This window comes from Sprattus sprattus, assembly GCF_963457725.1.
Source record: "Sprattus sprattus genome assembly, chromosome: 16".
NCBI lineage: Eukaryota > Metazoa > Chordata > Actinopteri > Clupeiformes > Clupeidae > Sprattus > Sprattus sprattus.
This window is the reverse complement of record NC_137914.1, coordinates 11858344-11877831: the sequence shown is the minus strand read 5'-3', so window position 1 is coordinate 11877831 and position 19488 is coordinate 11858344. Positions and strand designations below refer to the sequence as shown.

At 43.0% G+C, this 19488-nt stretch overlaps 2 protein-coding genes across 4 annotated transcripts; one reads left to right on the top strand and one right to left on the bottom strand.

Moving 5' to 3' along the window:
• Positions 1 to 852: 852 nt before the first annotated feature.
• LOC308377413 (DENN domain-containing protein 2D-like) lies at positions 853 to 12235 on the top strand. 3 transcript variants are annotated; one of them, XM_080854066.1, is made up of 15 exons: positions 853 to 2470; positions 2758 to 2841; positions 3103 to 3186; positions 4899 to 4997; positions 7097 to 7275; positions 7421 to 7533; positions 7643 to 7712; positions 7853 to 7930; positions 8387 to 8527; positions 9234 to 9382; positions 9974 to 10142; positions 10436 to 10486; positions 10629 to 10710; positions 11343 to 11582; positions 11789 to 12235. In XM_080854066.1, the coding sequence occupies exons 1-15, from the start codon at positions 2401 to 2403 to the stop codon at positions 11860 to 11862; spliced, it is 1683 nt and encodes a 560-aa protein (XP_080710192.1). In that variant the 5' UTR covers positions 853 to 2400; the 3' UTR covers positions 11863 to 12235. The 3 variants fall into 3 exon arrangements, with proteins under 3 accessions (XP_080710192.1, XP_080710190.1, XP_080710191.1); XM_080854064.1 differs by lacking the exons at positions 853 to 2470; positions 2758 to 2841; positions 3103 to 3186 and adding an exon at positions 3320 to 3885 and having other exon boundaries at positions 7643 to 7745; XM_080854065.1 differs by lacking the exons at positions 853 to 2470; positions 2758 to 2841; positions 3103 to 3186 and adding an exon at positions 3321 to 3885.
• A 1539-nt stretch (positions 12236 to 13774) lies between these two features.
• dram2a (DNA-damage regulated autophagy modulator 2a) lies at positions 13775 to 16865 on the bottom strand (the record flags this gene model as incomplete). The annotated part of the gene is made up of 7 exons (XM_080854079.1): positions 13775 to 13897; positions 14158 to 14250; positions 14515 to 14597; positions 15175 to 15352; positions 15547 to 15689; positions 16316 to 16383; positions 16735 to 16865. 7 exons carry the CDS (start codon positions 16863 to 16865, stop codon positions 13775 to 13777), a joined length of 819 nt encoding a protein of 272 aa, XP_080710205.1.
• Between the last annotated feature and the right edge of the window lie 2623 nt (positions 16866 to 19488).

The window sequence follows — 19488 nt, the reverse complement described above, 5'->3', positions numbered from 1 at the left end:
GCGGCAGCTAAAAGACGAGGAGCGGCTCAGAGGGCCTGAGAGAATACCGCTGGCTATATATAGAGCTGATGAGGTCCTGCCTCGGACGCCATCACTAAAACACAGAAATAAACAGACAGAGGAGAAGAGGTAGCATTTCTTTCGATACAGGAAGTCAGGACAAAATTGGATGAGGACTTCCCATTCTTACTGCGTAGGATACTGCAGTTTATTGGAGTGATATCTCAAAGAACCCCAACGACCATGTGACTACAAATAGAGTGACTCTATATCAATTGAATCAACACATAATTTGACTTAGTGAATTCTAAAAGTCTGTCTCCACAAAGAGAAGTTTAAGTGCCCTGATCTCAGTTCTACTGGTTTTTGTTTTGCATCACTGCCCTAAGGCTGTCAGATATTTCTGTCTTGGCGCTGGTCCACTAAGCCAAATCAAAGTATGTGAGGATATTCCAAAGTTGCATCTTAGCCAAACAGCTATATCGCACTTTGTGTGGCCTTCTTCTGAGCCTCAAGTCAGAGGCTGATTAGACAGCTTAACGGCTGTGGCCAGCATGGACACCTTCATGAGTCATCCCTTTCCCTCATGTGACACCTGGACAGAAGGGTGTGCCTGCACTCCAAGCAAAGCCTTATTTGGCAACAGGAGTTAACATAACAGGACCAAAATATTGATTCAGGACAAAAGTCAGACATTACAGGACCAATTCATCAATTATGTCTTAAACCGACACAGTGGATTTTGCTGTTTACAAATATTCATTATTGAAGTATGCATGCCACACTTATGTACCTCCACAAAACAGCCCATGGTTCTTTCACAACAGATATCATGCTCAACTGTTCCTCCACAGCATATCCACATTTTGCCATGTTGCAGCCTTTCGCTAAAATTGTTTAAATTAATTTTCCTCTCCCTCATCAATCTACCCTCAATACCCCATAATTGCAAAGTGAAGAATTAAGACCTTGCAGTGTACCAATGACAGTCTCAAAAACTCATAGCTCAGCTGTACTAAATGAGGCAGAGGTGTAGAGTTATATCCAAGAGAGTTTAAGGGCATGAAGGGATTATGAAAAAAGAAATTGAGGAACAGAGATGAGTTCAGGGGTTTAATCAATGCCAGGAGAGGAACTTTAAGGATATCTCTTTACTTTGCTCTATTCCGCTTTCCTTCAACCCTGACCAGCGCCCCCAGTCCTTGCCGCTGAAAAACACCCCCACCACCAGCCACAGCATGGTGCCGCCACCAACATGCTTCACCGTTGGGATGGTATTGGGCAGATTATGAGCTGTGCCAGATTTCATCAAGACACGATGCTTAGAATTGAGGCCAAACAGTTCAATCTTGGTTTCATGAGACTAGGGAATCTAGTTTCTTACAGTCTGAGAGAGTCTCTTTTTTTTGCCAACTCCAAGCGGGCAGATGCTCCCCAGATCGGTATAGTGTTGCAGTGATGGTTGTCCTTCTGGACGTTTGTCATATCGCCACACAGGATCTCTGGAGCACAGCCAAAGTGACCATCAGGTTTTTGGTCACCCTCTCTTACCAAGGCCCTTCTCCGGTAGTTGCTCAGTTCTAAAGTCCTGGTTGTTCCAAACATCTTCCACTTAAGAATTATGAAAGCCACTGTGCTCTTGGGAACCTGCAAATACAGCAGACATTTCTTGTACCCTTCCCAAGATCTGAGCCTCAACACAATCCTATCCCTGCAGGGAGTTACTTCAATCACATGGCTTGTTTTTTCTCTGATATGCTTTGGGTTTTTTTTAAGCGTTTTTTTTTTTTTTTAAACGGGATGCTAGAAAATGCATCGATTCCTATGGTACGGCGCGCTTTGCGTGAAAGAACCCTATGGCAGCTGTGATACCTTATACTGAGAGGTGTTTTTTCCCCCAAATGACATCCAATCAATTGAATTTACCACAGCTGGACTCCAATCAAGGTGTAGAAACATCTCAACGATGATCAAGAGAAATGGGAGGCACCTGAGCTAAATTTTAAGTGTCATAGCAAAGGGCCTGAACACTTGTATTGGATATTAAGCTGTAACATAACAAAATTTGGAAAAAGTGAAGGGGTGTCATACACTGTACATAGTTCCACTAAGACCACGTCAAACGTTTGTTTTAAGGAAAATGAACTGTATTGATACGTGGGTTTTCATTTCCCCAGCTGACATTAAGGAGGTAAAAAAGAGAGAATCCGCTGTTGTGACAATCCAAAAATCTATTTGTAAAATGAAATCAGGATAATCCCAGATTCTGCTTTTCCCATCTCCATTCACAGTCTCTTTAAAGATGGAAGGGAAGGGTCTGCAACGGGGTGATTATAGGTTATGTGCCATCACTGTGACATTTGATGACCAGACCATCTCTTGTAGTCCAGACAGGTCGATATGGAGGAAGAACAAGAGACAGCAAAGTCTCACAGGAGGGCCTGGAGCTTCTCTTCCCTTCGTATCAAAAGTATGTTCAACACCTCTCTCCTCTCCTCTCCTCTCCTCTCTTTGTAATCTAAGATGTCTTTCTTTCTCCCTTCACACGAACATCACCAGCTGTGCCATGGCTCACAGCAATGACTCAGTCGGACTGCACATCAGCAATGTGACAGCAAACAGGAACTAGAGCTGTACTTTAGCTAAAATACTAACATAATAGATGCTAATACTGATTGAAATGTGGTACGTAGAAAGAATACAGTTTGAATGAAGATTAATGGATCTGATACACTGAGGAATATTCTCTATCTTAAGGAAAGCCCTCCGATAGTGATGAGAGCTTTTCCATGAGGAGAGCGCTGCGTTCCTTTTCCTCAGTTCGGGACAGAGGGCAAAAGGGTGAGTCTTCCTCCACAAATCTTCATTACAGTCATCAAGCTCACAGCAGCAAGGAGAGGGGCACATTCACCTCTGGCAGAACACAACAGAAAACTGTTCAAAAGATTGTGCTGTTTTAGTAATACATTAACAGTACTGTTGTCTTTAACTATGAAACTGTATGAATCACTTTAGTAATATTTAACAAATTAATAAACTGATGACAGATGTATGTCCTAGTATACATGTCCATGGACAGGTTAACGGTAAAATTCTGTTCAGGCAATGGGGAGGACTTGCCCCTAGAAACCTTTGAAGGAGAAGCTAAAGACCAAGCATCACCTCAGTACACAGAGATAGCAACAGGTAACTTGAACATCCTTCTTGATCTACGCGCATTCCAACAGTGTTATTCCCGAGAGGGCATTTCTACTTCAGCAGCAACAATGACAACCGTATTACAGAAAGGATAAATAAAGCCTGAACAAAGAGCAAATGTTCACTGCTACTTGAGGCAATACTACTTGACACATAGCGTACTCCCTTCAGTTCTAACGAAAACATTCTCGCCAGCTTTGTCGGTAGTCTTTGTCACACTAGTCTTACTCCATTGGCCAATTGACAATAATGAGCAAGTACCAACCTGCGCAGGGAAGCGAACCTGCCCGTGTCGCACGACATAGACTGCTGTAGACCAACTGATCTGCGAACTGGGAAACCATCATCGAAAAAGAAACGAACAACATTTTTGATCAATAGGGTAAATTCCAGTAACTTAAGTATCACCTCAACTTCGTATGGTCCACTGCCGATATGGAATGATAAGCCTACAGTCACAGTTGTTTCTAGCTGGACTGTCCTACTCTGGACGGTGTTGAGACCTCGTGCTGGAAAGAGAATCGCTAAACTTTTGGACTCTAAGTAGTGAAGAGTTGGAAATACCTCTGGAGTGAGCAGTAATGTATTAGCCGCATTTTGCAGAATTGACGAAGACTTGGCTGCCGTTGTGAAACAAGCAGCTGTTTTGCTTTGCTTCTTGTTTGGCATTGGTCCGCAATCTGTTTTGTAAGTAGCCTACATCTCTTTAAAGCATTACTTTAGCATACACAATTACGTGTTCTTATTACTACTGCGGTGTAATCTCTTATTCTCTTTGACCTCTCATTTTAAGTAGATGTACAGTGAATTGTCCGGGTAGTCTATGTTTGCTCCCATGTATTTGAGTAAGCTGCGTTACGTCAGTGCCCTTTTCATTTCTCAGCCCTTATCTCTCCGGTAATGTTTACAGACTTACAACGGTGAAATAAGCATGCAACAGAAATAGCCGGGCTTCAGGCACTAATGATATGCCTTAAGCATTTTAGTGCGGTGGACGGTGTCGCTAGCGATCAGATAACTGCTGACATGTGTTTGTGAGCGCTAAAGTCATGGATTAAGAAAGGGCATCTGTTTAAAAGTAATTCGGCAGATATTTGTATTATTGAGTAAAAGTGAAGTGTAGGAGAGTGAAACCCAACCTTTAGAACGGCCTGACGTTACACGGTGCTGTTGCCTCAACATGCCCAAGCTCAGTGCCTCAAGGGCTACTAGTCACAGCAGGCCTGATCAATGGGATGCATCTCTACCTCACTCTCATGGCAGGCAGTTAACACATTGGACTTCCAAAATATTTGTGCAAAAGCAACCTATTTTTTCCTACACAAAAATCAGAGCGTTCGCATACTTTGACTGAAATAGATAATTGTAGAACAAACTGAAATACATATATATATATATATATATATATATATATATATATATATATATATATATTTACAACAGCAGGTGACTTTGGAATAGATCTGGGTAATCTCTGGATCCTCTATAGGCAGTTGCTGTCAGGCAAGTGCACACACACCAGTTTTGACACATTAAGTTAAATACACATTAATCCAGCAGCTAGGGCACTGCCACTGAGATGAAGACTATGTGGGTTAGGAATTTTTGCAGCTGTGAAAAGCAAGAAAAATCCAAGCAGATGTGTCACACTGTTGTGACACTCAGAGGTTAATGTGCGTCCACTTCTACATCCATTGCAGGTGGATTCCAAGGAACCGAGGATGAGACAACAAGCACCATGATGAAGAACAGGCTCAGCACTGCCTGGACCGCCTTCTCGGGGAGATTCAGCAGAGAAAGTAAGAGCCACCTACTTTGCATGCTTCTCATTCACTTAGTCTCTCTCCCTTTCACAGACAGCGACACAGACACAGACAGACACGTACAATTGTAGCGCTCACACTCTGCCCCTTCACCCTTTCCCATTCTCACTCTGGTGGCAGCCACATCCAAGCTCTCTTTGCACATATCACACTAGACAATAATACTACATCAGACAATGCAACATCCAGCCTCTTGCAGTACATACCCCATGAGCTGTGACTCTACTCACTTCCATCTTGATTGCCAAAAAGATATACAGTTGATTTGAATGACCAATCAAAAAAAAGTTTTATAAAAAAAATCCTAGGCAGCCATATGTCCTAACTATATGTGTGTTATATATAGTACTAGTAACGTATAGTTGAAAATACCTCTCAATTAAACAATTTGACAACACAGCACAGTGTTCACCCCCAGTTAAGAGATGCGGAAGTAGCCTCCTGTGGCTGCATTAAGAAAGGGACATTCTTCTCTTTTGCTGATGATTGAAATCACACAAACGTTGGCACACATGGTGACTGTTGCCATGGTAAAGGCAGCTGATGGCCTGTAACTGCCTCCTGTGCTATTCTGCTTGTTTTTCAGGGACAAAGAGGTGTCTTTTTGTGTGTGTGTGGCTCTGTGTGTGTTTTGCTGGCAGCAAGAGGGAGTGTTCAGGAAGAAAGAACCAGGGAGACAATAGTCTTAGAGGGAAATAGTGGGGAGCTTTTCTTCTCAAGGAGAGTGTTAAGAGAATTTTCATATACAGAAAAAGTTTTCCTACAAGGACGTTTTTTAATAAGATATTGGATTTATTTTTTTGGTGGTCTGGAATTCTGCTTATCGCCATATACACGTATAAGCTTATCTAGCTAGATGTAAAATATTAAACCCAGCTGTGATATGGTGGTGATGTCCGTTATCGTTTCCTCAGAAGTAGTTGTAGCTCAAACTGGTCAGTCAGTCAGACACTGTGTACACAAGCTAGTACCATCAGGGGGATCTCCATGGAATGGTAACTTCCAGTCAGTGCCTCTGACACCTTGTACCAAGAAGTGGTTTGTCAGTGGTTACGTAAGGGATAATGTATAGAACGCAGGTCATTGTCGGGAAAATAAAGGCCCTTGCATGCTTCTAAAGGGAGCATGAATTGCTAGGTGCTTACGCGTTGCGTTGGGGGTGTTGCCAAGCAATTCACACCCAGAACAATAGGCTTGCGTAAAATGCCGCAAGTCTAGAAAAAGGGGCCGACGCACGCAAGACGTGAAAAGTCACGCAAGGGGCTTGCGCGGCCTCGCGCGGCCTATTGGGCTTGCGCTTACGCTTACGTAACCGAGCATAAATCAGCCTTAAGCCCCAACAGGGCGAACAGCACCCCAACAATGACCGGCGTTCTATACATTATCCCGCTTATTATACGGCTACTTGACAAAACAAATCAATAACTTTACACAGTGTGTCTTTTTACAATGTATTTGTTACTATACGTACTGTTAAAAAGCAGAGAAATAGTTCGCCAAAGACGTTGAACTTCAAAGAACACAGTTGCTCAACCGTCCGCTGAAACTACATTGATAAGTTACCGCACTATTTGCGGAGTGCTACGAAAGACGTGAATCAGAGGCAAAAAGGCCACTTTCCTTGACAGCGGTCATTATTGCATAGCAACGGTCAGCTATCGGTTAATAACTGATCGCAGAACGTTGGGAAGCCCCATTCAAGTGAATGGAGCATTCTACAGCATTAAGAAGAGCTGTGTAATAATGTCCGATTAATCACTTGTGACAAACGGTGTTAATTGCAGCAGGAGGACCTCTTGAAACTAGTAATAATATTAAGTAGTAACCATATGGGGGCCAGGGCAAGATGCCAGAGGCACTAATTGAATGGTGCACATGTGATTCTCCTCTGTGCGACTTTTATTATGTCACATTCCCCACATTTCTGTTTTATGGAATGCCAGCACAATGCACTTGGAAACCTGCTACTTTCTGCACTGACAGTCTGAGATTGAGAAGCAAGATTACATCAGATCACATCACATCCCAAACCCTCCCTGAGCCTAACCTGGCCAATCGCACGTCTCTCTTCACAGGGGTCTTGAAGGAGGAGGAACCTGCTGACACTTCCACTGATCTCCCATCTTCAGACAGCAGGGGCAAGGAGCAGCGCTACTCTAGCGCACAGTTCTTCTTTGAGTACCTGGTGGTGGTCAGCCTGAAGACGACTAAAGAGGGTGCATATGAGCCACAGATCACGTACCAGTTTCCTAAAGTGAGTGTAGCGTTGGACCAGTGGCTTGGAAAAAAGCTGCTGTTTACCTGCAACGAAATAGCTAATCATGCTATTTAGAGCAAGGCTGTGGTTCCAGTGTGTCCGTTTATCTCTCTCTCTCTCTCTCTCTCTCTCTCTCTCTCAGAAAGATGGTCTGGTGCGTTTCCAGAAGGAGGAGCAGGAGAAGACCTTTAAGGCCATCACCCTCTTCTGTTTTCCAGAGGGCATCAACTGGGCCCCTCTCACTGAGTACCGCAGGTGCTGCCCTAACACACATACACAGCTGATATTGCTTGCTCTCACAGCTGGGAGAAACCCCAGTTATTCATGCTCTTATTCTAATGCTGCTCTCCTCTGTCCTGATCAGTGAGACCTTCTCCTTTGTCTTGACTGAAGTTGATGGCAGCCGAAGGAATGGCTACTGCAGGAGACTGCTGGTGATTTTCTGCTTCTCTTGCCATTTATATACAGTAACTACTCAAGTGTGTCAGCATGAATCCAATCCCCCATATCTCCCTCTCCCTCTCCCTCTCCCTCTCACTCTCTCTTTCTCTCTCTATCCCTCTCTCTCCACTAGCCTAAAGGCAATGGTGCACGCCCGCCAGAGGCCTACTGCATCATCAGTTCGCTGGCCTGCTTTGGTCTCTTTTCTCAGGTGAGAAGGGTCAGAGGTCACCTGCAGCCATCTCATTGAGACCATGCTGAGAGCAGACAAGCCAACTAGAGTCCAAGTGATATGAAGAGAGTGATAGAGTAGTGTCTGTTGTTTTAAAGATCTATGGATACAGAAAGCAAGGGTCATCAGATATGAAAAGATAGAGGCTAGTATGGTCTGAGAGTCTGTGAGATCTGAGATCTGGGTTTATCATAAAGATTATACAAAGTGCCAGACTGTTTGTATAGTAGGTGATTGGAAATACTAAATGGTGTAAAGTCTGAGTTGAGAATTCCTTAATGAAGCTCTGCTGTCCTTCCTACAGTCTGGAGAAGTCATTGGAAACAGAGAACAGAAAGGGCTGTTTCCTAAACAGTTTTAGAAATCAGGTGACCTGTTTTGGCCAATTTACTCCCCTCGCTCATCCCTCCTCCCTGTCTCTCTCTTATTTGGCAGATCTTTGACGAGGTAGAGAAACGGCGGCAAATTTCCATGGCAATGATATACCCCTTCATGCAAAGCCTGCGAGAGGCAGCGTTTCCGGCCCCTGGGAAAACTGTCAAGATCAAGAGCTTCATCCCTGATGCGGGCACAGAGGTCTCTTTCTCAGAAACAGACACACACACACACCAACACACACACACCAACACACACACACCAACACACACACACCAACACACACACACACACACACACACACACACACACACACACACACACACACACACGCAGACATTCATCAGCACTGGTGTCTTTTCCACACTTTCATGCACTCATCACACCCAGAGGACCGATAAGTAGCTGAATATCCCTTCAGTGAGCAATTGGAGATGACAACAGCAACTCCTGGCCAGAGAGGCCAGTGTTTTTGTCACTGAAGACAGGACAGTTTAGTAATTATATGAAACACTACATAAACCACAGTGCCAGCTTAGAGCGAAACATGCAGTCAAACACGTATGGTGATGACTTCCTTTTAGTGTTCTCAAAAATAGAATTCTCACGACACACACATAAGTTTTGAACTGTTATGGTTTTTTTTAAGATAGTGTGGGTGTGATATGTGTGAGGATATGTGTGCTGAGTTACACATGACCATACAGAAACGTTTAACTAACAGTGGGTGTGTATGTGTGTGTGTGTATGTCTGAGTATAGTAGATCCTTAGATATGACTGTATTCACTTAGATTACAACTGTGTATTGATCACATGCAAACACTTACACACACACACACACACACACACACACACACATAGTTTTCAGTTAGTCTCCTGACAGTTTGCATGTGTTTCTATGTGCAGATCATCAGTCTGACACGGCCGGTGGACTCGTGTCTGGAGCATGTAGATTTCCGTACGCTGTTCCGTTGTCTCAGTGACGAAGAGGTGCTACAGGTGTTCGCCGCCACCGTGTTGGAGAGACGCGTCATCTTCATCGCAGATGAGCTCAGGTACACCACCCCCATCACACACACACACACACACACACACACACACACACACACACACACACACACACGTAAGTAATAGCAGGAAACAGATCTCCCCAAAGGCAAAGCTGACGGAAGGCCTTTAGGGCCAGAATCACCTGTCTGTGCAAACATCCTCCCCAGAATCTCTCTCTCCACACACACACACACACACACACACACACACACATCTATTCTACGTGTGCATAAGCATATTGACACAGTCACAAGCTAAGGCATGTTTGTCAGGGACTGATGACTCACTTCTTAGTCTGTCTATAAAAGTAACAAGCCTTCAGCTTTGCTCTTACTCGTCAAGAGCACTCATGAAGCCTGTCAGTAAGCTGCGTCTGGAATGCATCAACCCCATTACAAAAGGAATGATCCAAACTTGCCATACAATAAACTGCCCCCGACTATGTCTCTTCTCCATACAGTATAATGAGTAACAGAATAATATAGCCAAATAATGCAGTTGTACCACAAAGTTCTTTGAAAAGGATTCTCTGGTACTGTATGGTCCTCAGCGCTGTCTCTGATTACTCTGGGCTCTCTGCCCTGTCATCTCCACAGCACCCTCTCTCAGGTGATCCATGCCGTGGCCGTACTGCTCTCCCCATTCACATGGCAGCACACCTTAATTCCCATCGTTCCCGAGATCCTCATCGATGTCGTCATGGCACCGACGCCATACCTGCTGGGTGTGCAGAAGCGCCTTCTCGACCTGGTTGACCAAACTGATGTAAATATCTCTCTCCTACAAATATCCCAATCCGTGTCTGCTGACCTTTTCTAGGTCTTAAATTACTCATGCACACATTTTCCCCCTGTCAATCATATGTTCTCACACAAAGTCTGTATGCACAATCTCACACACAGATGGCTGTAAGCTACAGAGCAGCGGCATGTAGCTACAACCCTGTCACAAAAGCCGAGAGGCTGCACTAGTGGTTTATGTTGACTTACGGCGAGAGCCACAGGAAGGCTCTCACAAGCTATTGACCACATTGTTATCGGTGTCATCTTTTTTTTCAGCTGTTGGTGGTTGACTTATCAGAGAACAGGCAGGAAACATTCATCTCCGAAGTGAGTTTTTAAAAACACGCTTTTCCTCCCCTTTTACGTCTTTTGGTCATAGTAATTTTTTGCCTGTATTCATACCTGCACATTTCATAAATTAGAGTTAGTGTGTTTACTGTGTGTCTGTATGTGATGTGTCCATCCGCAGATTGGAGATGAGAAGACTATTCTTCCACCCAAGCTTAAAGTTGAGATTCTCCAGGCGCTGAAGGCAAGGCCAGAGAAAGCCAGTGAGTTTCAATCATACTGTCTGGATAGCTAACTGAAAACAGAGAACATCAGAGTTGGACTGCTCACCCACACCAACGAAACCATACTCTTCATACTTACCAATAGAGCTGTTCTCCTGTGTCTGTACAGCAGATCTCTGAGGAAGTGACTTTTGTTGTCAGAGTGTTTTTGTTAGGCAATATGTTTGCTAAATCGTGTCACATCTGACAGCAATATCTTGTAAGAGCTGTGCTTACATATTACTTGCCACTGTCTGTCTGAAAGAGTAGGCATTTGAATATGTTCTTTAAAAATCCAGAGCTTTGTAAATAGTTAGAAATATCATACTAATAAACATAAACAAGAGTAGTGTTTAGTTTTTGGTTTACCTTTATGTTGGTTGTGAATGTATGTTAATGAATGTATGGTACCACATTATTGATTTGGAACTGCTAATTCTCATTCACCCCAGGGATTTTGGGATGTATTTTGTTTTCAAATATCCCATTTTACCATTGGGTGGGCAATGCCCACCAACCCCCTGCTTCACCGATGGTATATCTTGATATCGGTATATGCAGATTAGTGGTATATCTCCATGAAAACAAGTACTGGTTGGACAGTGTCATAAACAGCTGTGCTTAAATTGCAGCTGTGGAGGAACTGAATAGGGTGGTGCCTGAGGCCTTCTTACACTTCTTCATCAAGACGGTCGGCCATTTCCCTCATCATGTTCTGCGCAAGGCTGGTGAGCCCGGGGTATTCCAGGCAAGGAAGTTCTACAAAGAACTGGAATCCAAGAACACTCGCCACTTTGTCAAGAAGTTTATCCAGACGCAGATGTTTGACCTCTTCATCCAGGAGATAGAGCAGCAGCCTGCTTCTCAGGAAGGTATGTCAGCATGCTTCCCTGGTAACCAATGAGCCCATATGCACTGAAAATCAGTCTCACACAAGGACATTACTCACACATTATGTCAGAATGTGCTCGATTCAAAGTGCTTCATATAACTTTGCACTTTGTGTCTTCAGACTTGAGTGTCTGTCTTAGGGTGGAACTGTTTGTGGCTAACAGAACGCTCTCTCTCTCCTTTGCAGGGTTTTTCCAGAGGAAGGTTGCTGAGTATCATGCAGCAGAGAAGATGAAGAAGTTGAAGACTAAGAAACACTAAGATAGTGTGTTTGTTTCCTCAATAATGTTTAAAGAAACAAATATGCGACAAGGGTGTTACCATTTTTAGGCATGTAAATAGGAATAATTAAGAGATTAGGAATAAACTTATTTGTAGAATATTTAAATTGTGTGCCATAGGATATGATAGTGTGACTGAGCTCTTTCTTGTGTATGTTTTTTAATGTGCATATACTGTCATGTTGCTCTTTGTTTTGTGTAAACGTCTGATCCTCAGCATAGACAGTCCTGTGGACTGTAAACATGTGTGATCAGGGTGGAAGTCCTGATGGTACCAGAAACTGAGCCATTGTTGTCAACACAGCATAGGATTTTTAAAGATATTGTGTTTTATAATGTTGATTTTTACAATAAAAATGATTCTGCAAAATGCGAACAGCGGTTCCCTGCACATTAGGTTAGTGTTGACCTGCCATCTTCTGGTCACCTTTGGTACAGTAAAGTCCATGAGAGAGAGACCCTAACCCTTTAAAACACCCTGAATCTTGTACAAAAACATTCCAATCATATCAATACAGATTAACATTTCTGTAGTAGTGTTTTCTGTGCTGTTCTGTCTGCATATTTGTTGTGAGATGACATTATGTGCTGTGGGGCAAAGAATCATAATTCTTTATATTTGGAAAACTGATTTAGTTGTTTCTATCCAAAGCAGAAACACAGATGTCACACCTGAAAATGTTTTAATATTCAGCATGTATCTACACTTTCCACCCCCATACCAGTCTATCATGTAGGTTGCCAGTAGTGAAACATGGTCAATGATGTGACGTACCAATACGTTTCTTGGTAATACTTAACTATTCTGGAATCATGTTTACAATATTACATTTCAATCTCTTATACAGTCAGAGAATGAGTGGTATGAGTGTATACCTTTGTGTTGTATACCTGATACATCTTTATAGCTGGTCCCAAAAAGGCAACGTGGCATTTAAATAAGCTTTTGCTCGAAGACATAAAATAATGAGAAGAAAACTGATTTGGAACTGGATGATTGTGCTACTTCCTTAGCCACTGCCAAAATATGTTTTGTCAATACACATGTTTCATGGACGATTGTAGTTTTAAGATTGGGGAGGATCAAATCATCCCCGTCAAGACATTTCATTCGTCCCTCATCTTCTCCACCTCCTTTAGCCTTTTCTTTTACTCATTCCTGTTCTCCTGCACTCTGTTCTACCACGGTGGTAATCATTAACATGGGATCTCCTTATCTGCCTTTAAGGCACAGAGACTGCACAGAGGTACAGAGAGAGAGAGAGAGCAAGCTCAGGCAGTGGGTTTTAGAGCTCATGTATTCTAGGAAGAACTGATCCATGTTAGCAACAATTCAAAGAATTTATTTTGTAAGTAAGACATTGTTTTGAGGACAGCATCACTCAGACTTGAGCCTTTCATCAAGATGTCTTCCCTGAGCACATCCTCAGGCAATCCCGCTTACATGACAATCGAAAACAGCCATGTAACCTTTCAGATCAAATGTAGAAAAGCTATATAAAGCCTATAAAACTGATATCGATTACAACAGAACATATATATAGACTACATATTGTACATTCAATTAACTGATTCCTGGTTTTACATCTACTGTCTCCCTCCCTCCTCCCCTTTCTGTATGTCCCCTTTCTCAGTCTAAAACAGAAATCTCAGTTCACCAGAGGTCTTTCAGTTCCTCAGGGTGAATAAATCACTATAGTCAGTGAAGAGACCACATGTCCACAAGGTTCTCATTGTGACAGCATTCACAATGCTAAAAGCAGTATCTAATATACGCCTGTGTATGTGTACACAGTGATATTGCAGAAATACCAGGGAAATGACCCAATCCAGGAAAAACCTGCTGTTCCTACTCCACACCAGCAGGGGAGACAACTACTTAATCGTAAATCTTAGATACTGCCTGCCAGCAGAGGCGAGCGCTCTCCATGGTGAACGTGCACTCGGCCATCATAGTGGGCATAGTTGTAGAGGTGGTTACACTGCAGGATGGCCTGAACCCGAAGTCGAAGTTTCTGAAAATAGTTTGAACATTTAAAAAAAAAATCTTTCAGTGAAATCATTAAAACAGGTGGATACATTTTCTTCAGCAGCGTCTTAAGTAAGAATGATAGAGATCTAGCCTCAGTTCCAGCCCAAACCTACAGCCAGCTGGACTGGACTCAAGAGAGTCTTGTGAGTCCCAATCACATCAGCCCCTAATCTAATGAGAGAGGAGGAGACGTCCAGTGTGGCAGCAGGAATGAGGTAGGCTACTGGCTGGGGACATACTCACCTTGAAGTCCCGTATGTAGGTGAGGAAGAAGAAAATGAAGGAGAAGGCCAGAGACCACTCAGCGGCAGCACTCACTAGATGAGCTATATAGCCCTACAACAAACACAAACACATATTAAATAAATAAACTGTAAACTGGGCGGAAAAAAAATAAAAAAAACAGTGACCTTGTCTCTTGTGATTAAGACTTATAAGCACCAGTTGTGTAATGAGTAATTGCAAGAGCAGTTTTCACTCTCCTGTGTTTAACTCTGTGCTGGCACTATACCATGAGTGTGCTTGGAGCAGCAGCACAACTTTTATAAAGACTCGACTTCCTGCCAGCCATATCACCTAGGAAACCTCGCCATCACTCACCGACTCTGTGGACTCCCAGCGCTCCTTTGTGATAAGGTCAACATCAGGCTCCTCATCATACATGATGATAGATGACACAAATACTGCGGGACGTTCAGGGTCACAACTTCACAGACGTTTGATAAACAAATACTCTTTTGTTCTGCCAGCATGGTCTCTGGCTGTAGCAATAAAGAGCTACTCGAAGAGTGGCTTTATCCCTCCACCTCAGTGTCTCTCTGTATAGTTGTGGGTAGTCCACTGACAACTACTCTATGGGCTCCGTCTATGGCAATGATCCACGCATGCTAAATTGACCATCCATGACATTAAACCCGATTCTGTAACGTTCCCTTTTCTCAGCGTCTTAATGTTCCTCCTCTTCCACCTTTAGAAGTCAACACATCCTTACCCAAAAAATGTACTACCCTCAGTATTATCATCGGACCAGTTTGAACACCAAATGCTGCACATCACATTTGGGTGCCCCACTTTACTAAAAATCTTAACTGCATCACCATCACCTGTGACACTGACTCATAATTCTATCAGTCATTCTCAGAATTCTTCCCATCACCCTCACAGTATCCCCACTCGTCTGTATTGCTCCCTCCCTCCTACTGCCCTTGCTGGGTGTTGCATACAGCAGGCCCTACAGGCCGTTTCTATGCAGAAGGATACGGGTGACGATGCTGCCCAGCGCCCACAGTCCCACCGCAGTGCGCGTCCACAGGATGCCTGTTCCGTGGAAACGGGGCTGCATGCGGTACGACACACCTGTCTGAACCAAGATGTACAGCGCCCCCGCAGCAAAGGTCATCCCTGCCCCGACCAGGTGTACACCAATCAGGTCTGTTTTCTGTGACAGACAAGGGAAAGAAGAATGAAAATACCCTCTGCTCAAGGATCCTGCACCAGGGCCAACTTAAAGAAACAGTACAGCTAGAAAGGAATAGGGCAAATGATAAAGGGATATACCATGGGGTGGAGCAACCTATTCAGTAGTTTTTAAGGGTTCAGGTGTTGAAGGTTGGCAGAGGCAGTTCCCCTTACCTGAAAGTTAGCAACGATACACATTCCACAGCAGCTGAGGTAGCCAAGGATGATGCCCACACCGTTGAGCAGGTGCAGAACATGTTCACTTGGTGAAGTTAATGTCTGGACTTGCTTGTATCGCACATAGATTGTGGCTGCACCTGCAACGCACATAGAATGATCTACCATAGAAAGAATGTTTGCATGGTAATCTGAAGACTGTCAAATGTTTTGATCTATTGGTTTGTTTTTCTTCAGAAGCATGTAAACAACTTTATCAGTATTGTTAAAAATCCAAAGTTTACAGCAACATCTTTCTTAACAGTGTTCCAAGTAATATGCAAGCACCAAGGACATGGGTTTGATAACCAGAGAGCATAAATACTGATAGAAAATGAATGTTATATCTGTGTAATAATAATAATTCATTTGATTTGTAACGCACTCTACTATTAGTCACTTTGGATACAAGTGTCTACTAAATGTAAATGTAACACCATCTAGCACGATCAATTCCCTGTCTGTCAACAGTCCCATTTTGCGATGGAAAGTACACATAAGTGCATTTCACACCATCATCTAGTTACCTAAGTATTGCCATAGCATCAGCTTACTGTTTAACTAAGGGTTTTTCTCGATACCAATTAAATCTTCATGTGGAGACATTTTTTTCATAGGTTGAAATCTATTGCTGTACACAGTGTTTTGTGTGAAATTCTCTTGGTTACAACAGACATTTTTCATATCTCCACAGCCCTGTCCTTCAGTCTGAGATAGACACCCTTACCTAAGAATGAGGTGACCGAAAGCATGAACCCAAACAAACAGCGCTCTGGAACCTGTGTGCCTGTGTCACTGCAAGCACAAATACAAGATTGAAAGGTTATGATCTCCACATGCATCAGCACACAGGCATCAGCTCTATGAACAGTGTTTCAATGTTCTTTGAATTGTTCCTATTTAAAACAACTACACAGCCTACTTGGATAATAATGCTTTATTTAACCGGAAGAAAACACTAAATGAGATGAGTGCTCAAAAAAATATTTAGGGCACACACGAACACAAGGTCATTTATAATCCCTCTGTTATCTTGCATCTCCCACAAGCACTCCCCACCTATCCACCACAGATGACTCTCCTGGGCAGTTTCATCATATCAACTTGTAAAGCACTCATAGCAAGTATGCACGTGTGAACACTCACCTGATATAAGGCAGTACTGCGTCTGTGTGTCCCAGCAACACGGCGATGGAGTAGGAGAGAACAAATGTGGCCGTAGTCCAGATGACTAGTGCTGCTGGTAGCCAGCAAAGCCCCTGCTGAAACCACCACATCTCACACACACTTATTCACACACACACACACTTACTTCTCACACACACTTACATCTCACACACACTTACTTCATACACATACACTGCCACGCTTCCCCTCTACCCTAAATATTTTGAGTATTGAGTAAGCCCATCATGAGGTGTTAGTATGCGTTTATATTACACTAAACTGACATGCACAGCGATAGTAAGGAAAATACAGTCACTCACGCACATCCATGCAAACACAAAAAAAAACAAAATCAAACACCCAACGGATCCAATATAAAGAGTTTGCCACGACAGAATCACATCCAAGCCTCACACACATTCCAAAGATGGGGGGAGGAAAATCCTGCTCTTTGTGTGCATGTGTATGTGCACTTGTGACTTGGTCAGCTGACTCTCATTCTGCGTGATTTTACTTTTGGATCTCAGAAACCAGCGGCCATATCCCCAATCCTAACGCACACTCACACACACAAACACACACACACACAAACAAACACACACACACACACAAACACACAAACACACACATGGCTAAATGTTAAGTGCTAAAAATAAGAGCAACAAACTGAAACGTTGACGGAATAGTCTGTTAGCATAAATATAGCAAAGTTTATTTCACATTGGCATCTTATTTTTAAAAGATATTTTGACTGAAACTCAACAATAATGCAACATTAAAAACACTTTTCTATCTCAATTAACTTTTAGAAATCAGATACAAGCGAAATCAAAGACAGAGATTGTGGTCAATCAGTAAGAGGGTGGTAAAAACACAAATGTGTGTGTGTGTGTGTGTGTGTGTGTCTGTGCGTATATCTGTCTGTCTGCTCCAGCAGCAGCAATTTAACCAATTGCTTTAGCAGTGGAATGCTCACAGGGCATGTGGCCACAACACTACATGTAATCCCTTTAAGACCGAGAGCCAAGAACGCTCACCTGTGGCAGGCCACACAGAGCAAGTCTGACAAGAACTAAGTGCCAAACATTTAACAATCGTGAACCGATTTCCCTTTAATATCACACTGGGTGCTGGGGTGATAACAAAAAAAAAAAAAGAACTCTGAACACTGTGACTACTGGCCATCATACAACTGGTCGTTAAATCATACAAAACATTTGGATCTCTACCGAAGACTCAGGAGGGTTAACTGAGGTAAAACGTCACACCCTAAGGCCTGACAAAAGATGCTGCAGGTCTAAGAAAAAGACAGACATGTGACTGACTAGAAACATTCCTGCAGCTGTAACAGAGCCCTGTGTGACAGCATGACAAGTCCCACAAGTACACATGAGTGATCTAAGGTGACGAAGGTAGGATACTAGGGAGTGTGGAGTGAAGGGAGTAACAGAGGCTTTCACATTTGACATGGAGAGTATGGTGAGGAGATATTTAAGCAATGACATTACATGAGCACCTGTGAGGAAACAATGTTAACATAATATTAAAAAATAAAAATTATAATATTAAAAAAAAAAAAAAAAACTGAAACAGGTACAGGTGAGAACTGTTAGAGGTAGAGGAAGCATGTTTGCATGTGGAGGAGAGACACCTCTGAGGAGTGTGTATGCCTAAGTCTTTTAGTGTGTGTGTGTGTGTGTGTGTGTGTGTGTGTGTGTGTGTGTGTGTGTGTGTGTGTGTGTGTGTGTGCGCTTGTGTGTGCTGTGGTCTACAAACTCACTCACGCATGATCTAACAACTCAAACCTGCATTAAAAATTCTCCTGGAGGAATCTCAATAAGACTCTTACCGCTGCATGAAAAAAGAACACAGGCGCACTGCCATACAGGAAAGCTACGAGTTACAGAGCAACAGGTCAAAGGCACAACATAACAACCGCAATTAAACGCCACCACCTAAAGTGTGAGTGAGTACATTTCCCTCCCTTTGTTTGTGAGCTAAACAATAACACTTGCAATTCCCACACAAGTAAATTAGTTAATTATGTCCGTTACCCTCTGGTTATAGAATAAGCCGTGTTAGTCTGTGTGTGATTGTTCATGTTTAGCCCATGGCCAAAACATGACAGGGTGGAATGACTTGGAGAAAAATGCACAGTGTATGTATATTATGTGTGTGTGTGTGTGTATAAAATCAATGGTGTGAGCAAAGGAATGATCAGAAGTGAAGTGTGTGTGTGCAGTGGAATGTAGAGAGGCATGTGTCTGAGCGTGTGTGTGTGTGTGTGTGTGTGTGTGTGTGTGTGTGTGTGAACAGGGGAGTGTGCAACAGTGTGGTATGGAGCAGTGTAAAGCACAGCGCGTGTGAGTGAAATGGAATGATCGTGTGTAATGTGAGCATTGGTCATTCAATATGGAAGAGTTAACAGAGATAGAGGCTTCAACAACACTTTCCCTTCCAACACACTGTCCAACACACAGTATAAAATCCTATAAACATAAATCCCTTCATTAATACCATGGGATAATTATTTTGTTTAGATCATATTTCTGAACATAAAAAAGTTACAATACGTGGACCTTTTAAGCAGGTAAGACATTCTTATGGTGAAATTAAACTAGACTTCACAGTGACGGAATTTCCTTTTGCTTGGGGTTCTTGGCAGCTCCACAGAAGCCTTCCCTCATTATTCCTTGACCACAGACACAGAGATCAATCAAACGCATCCACTTC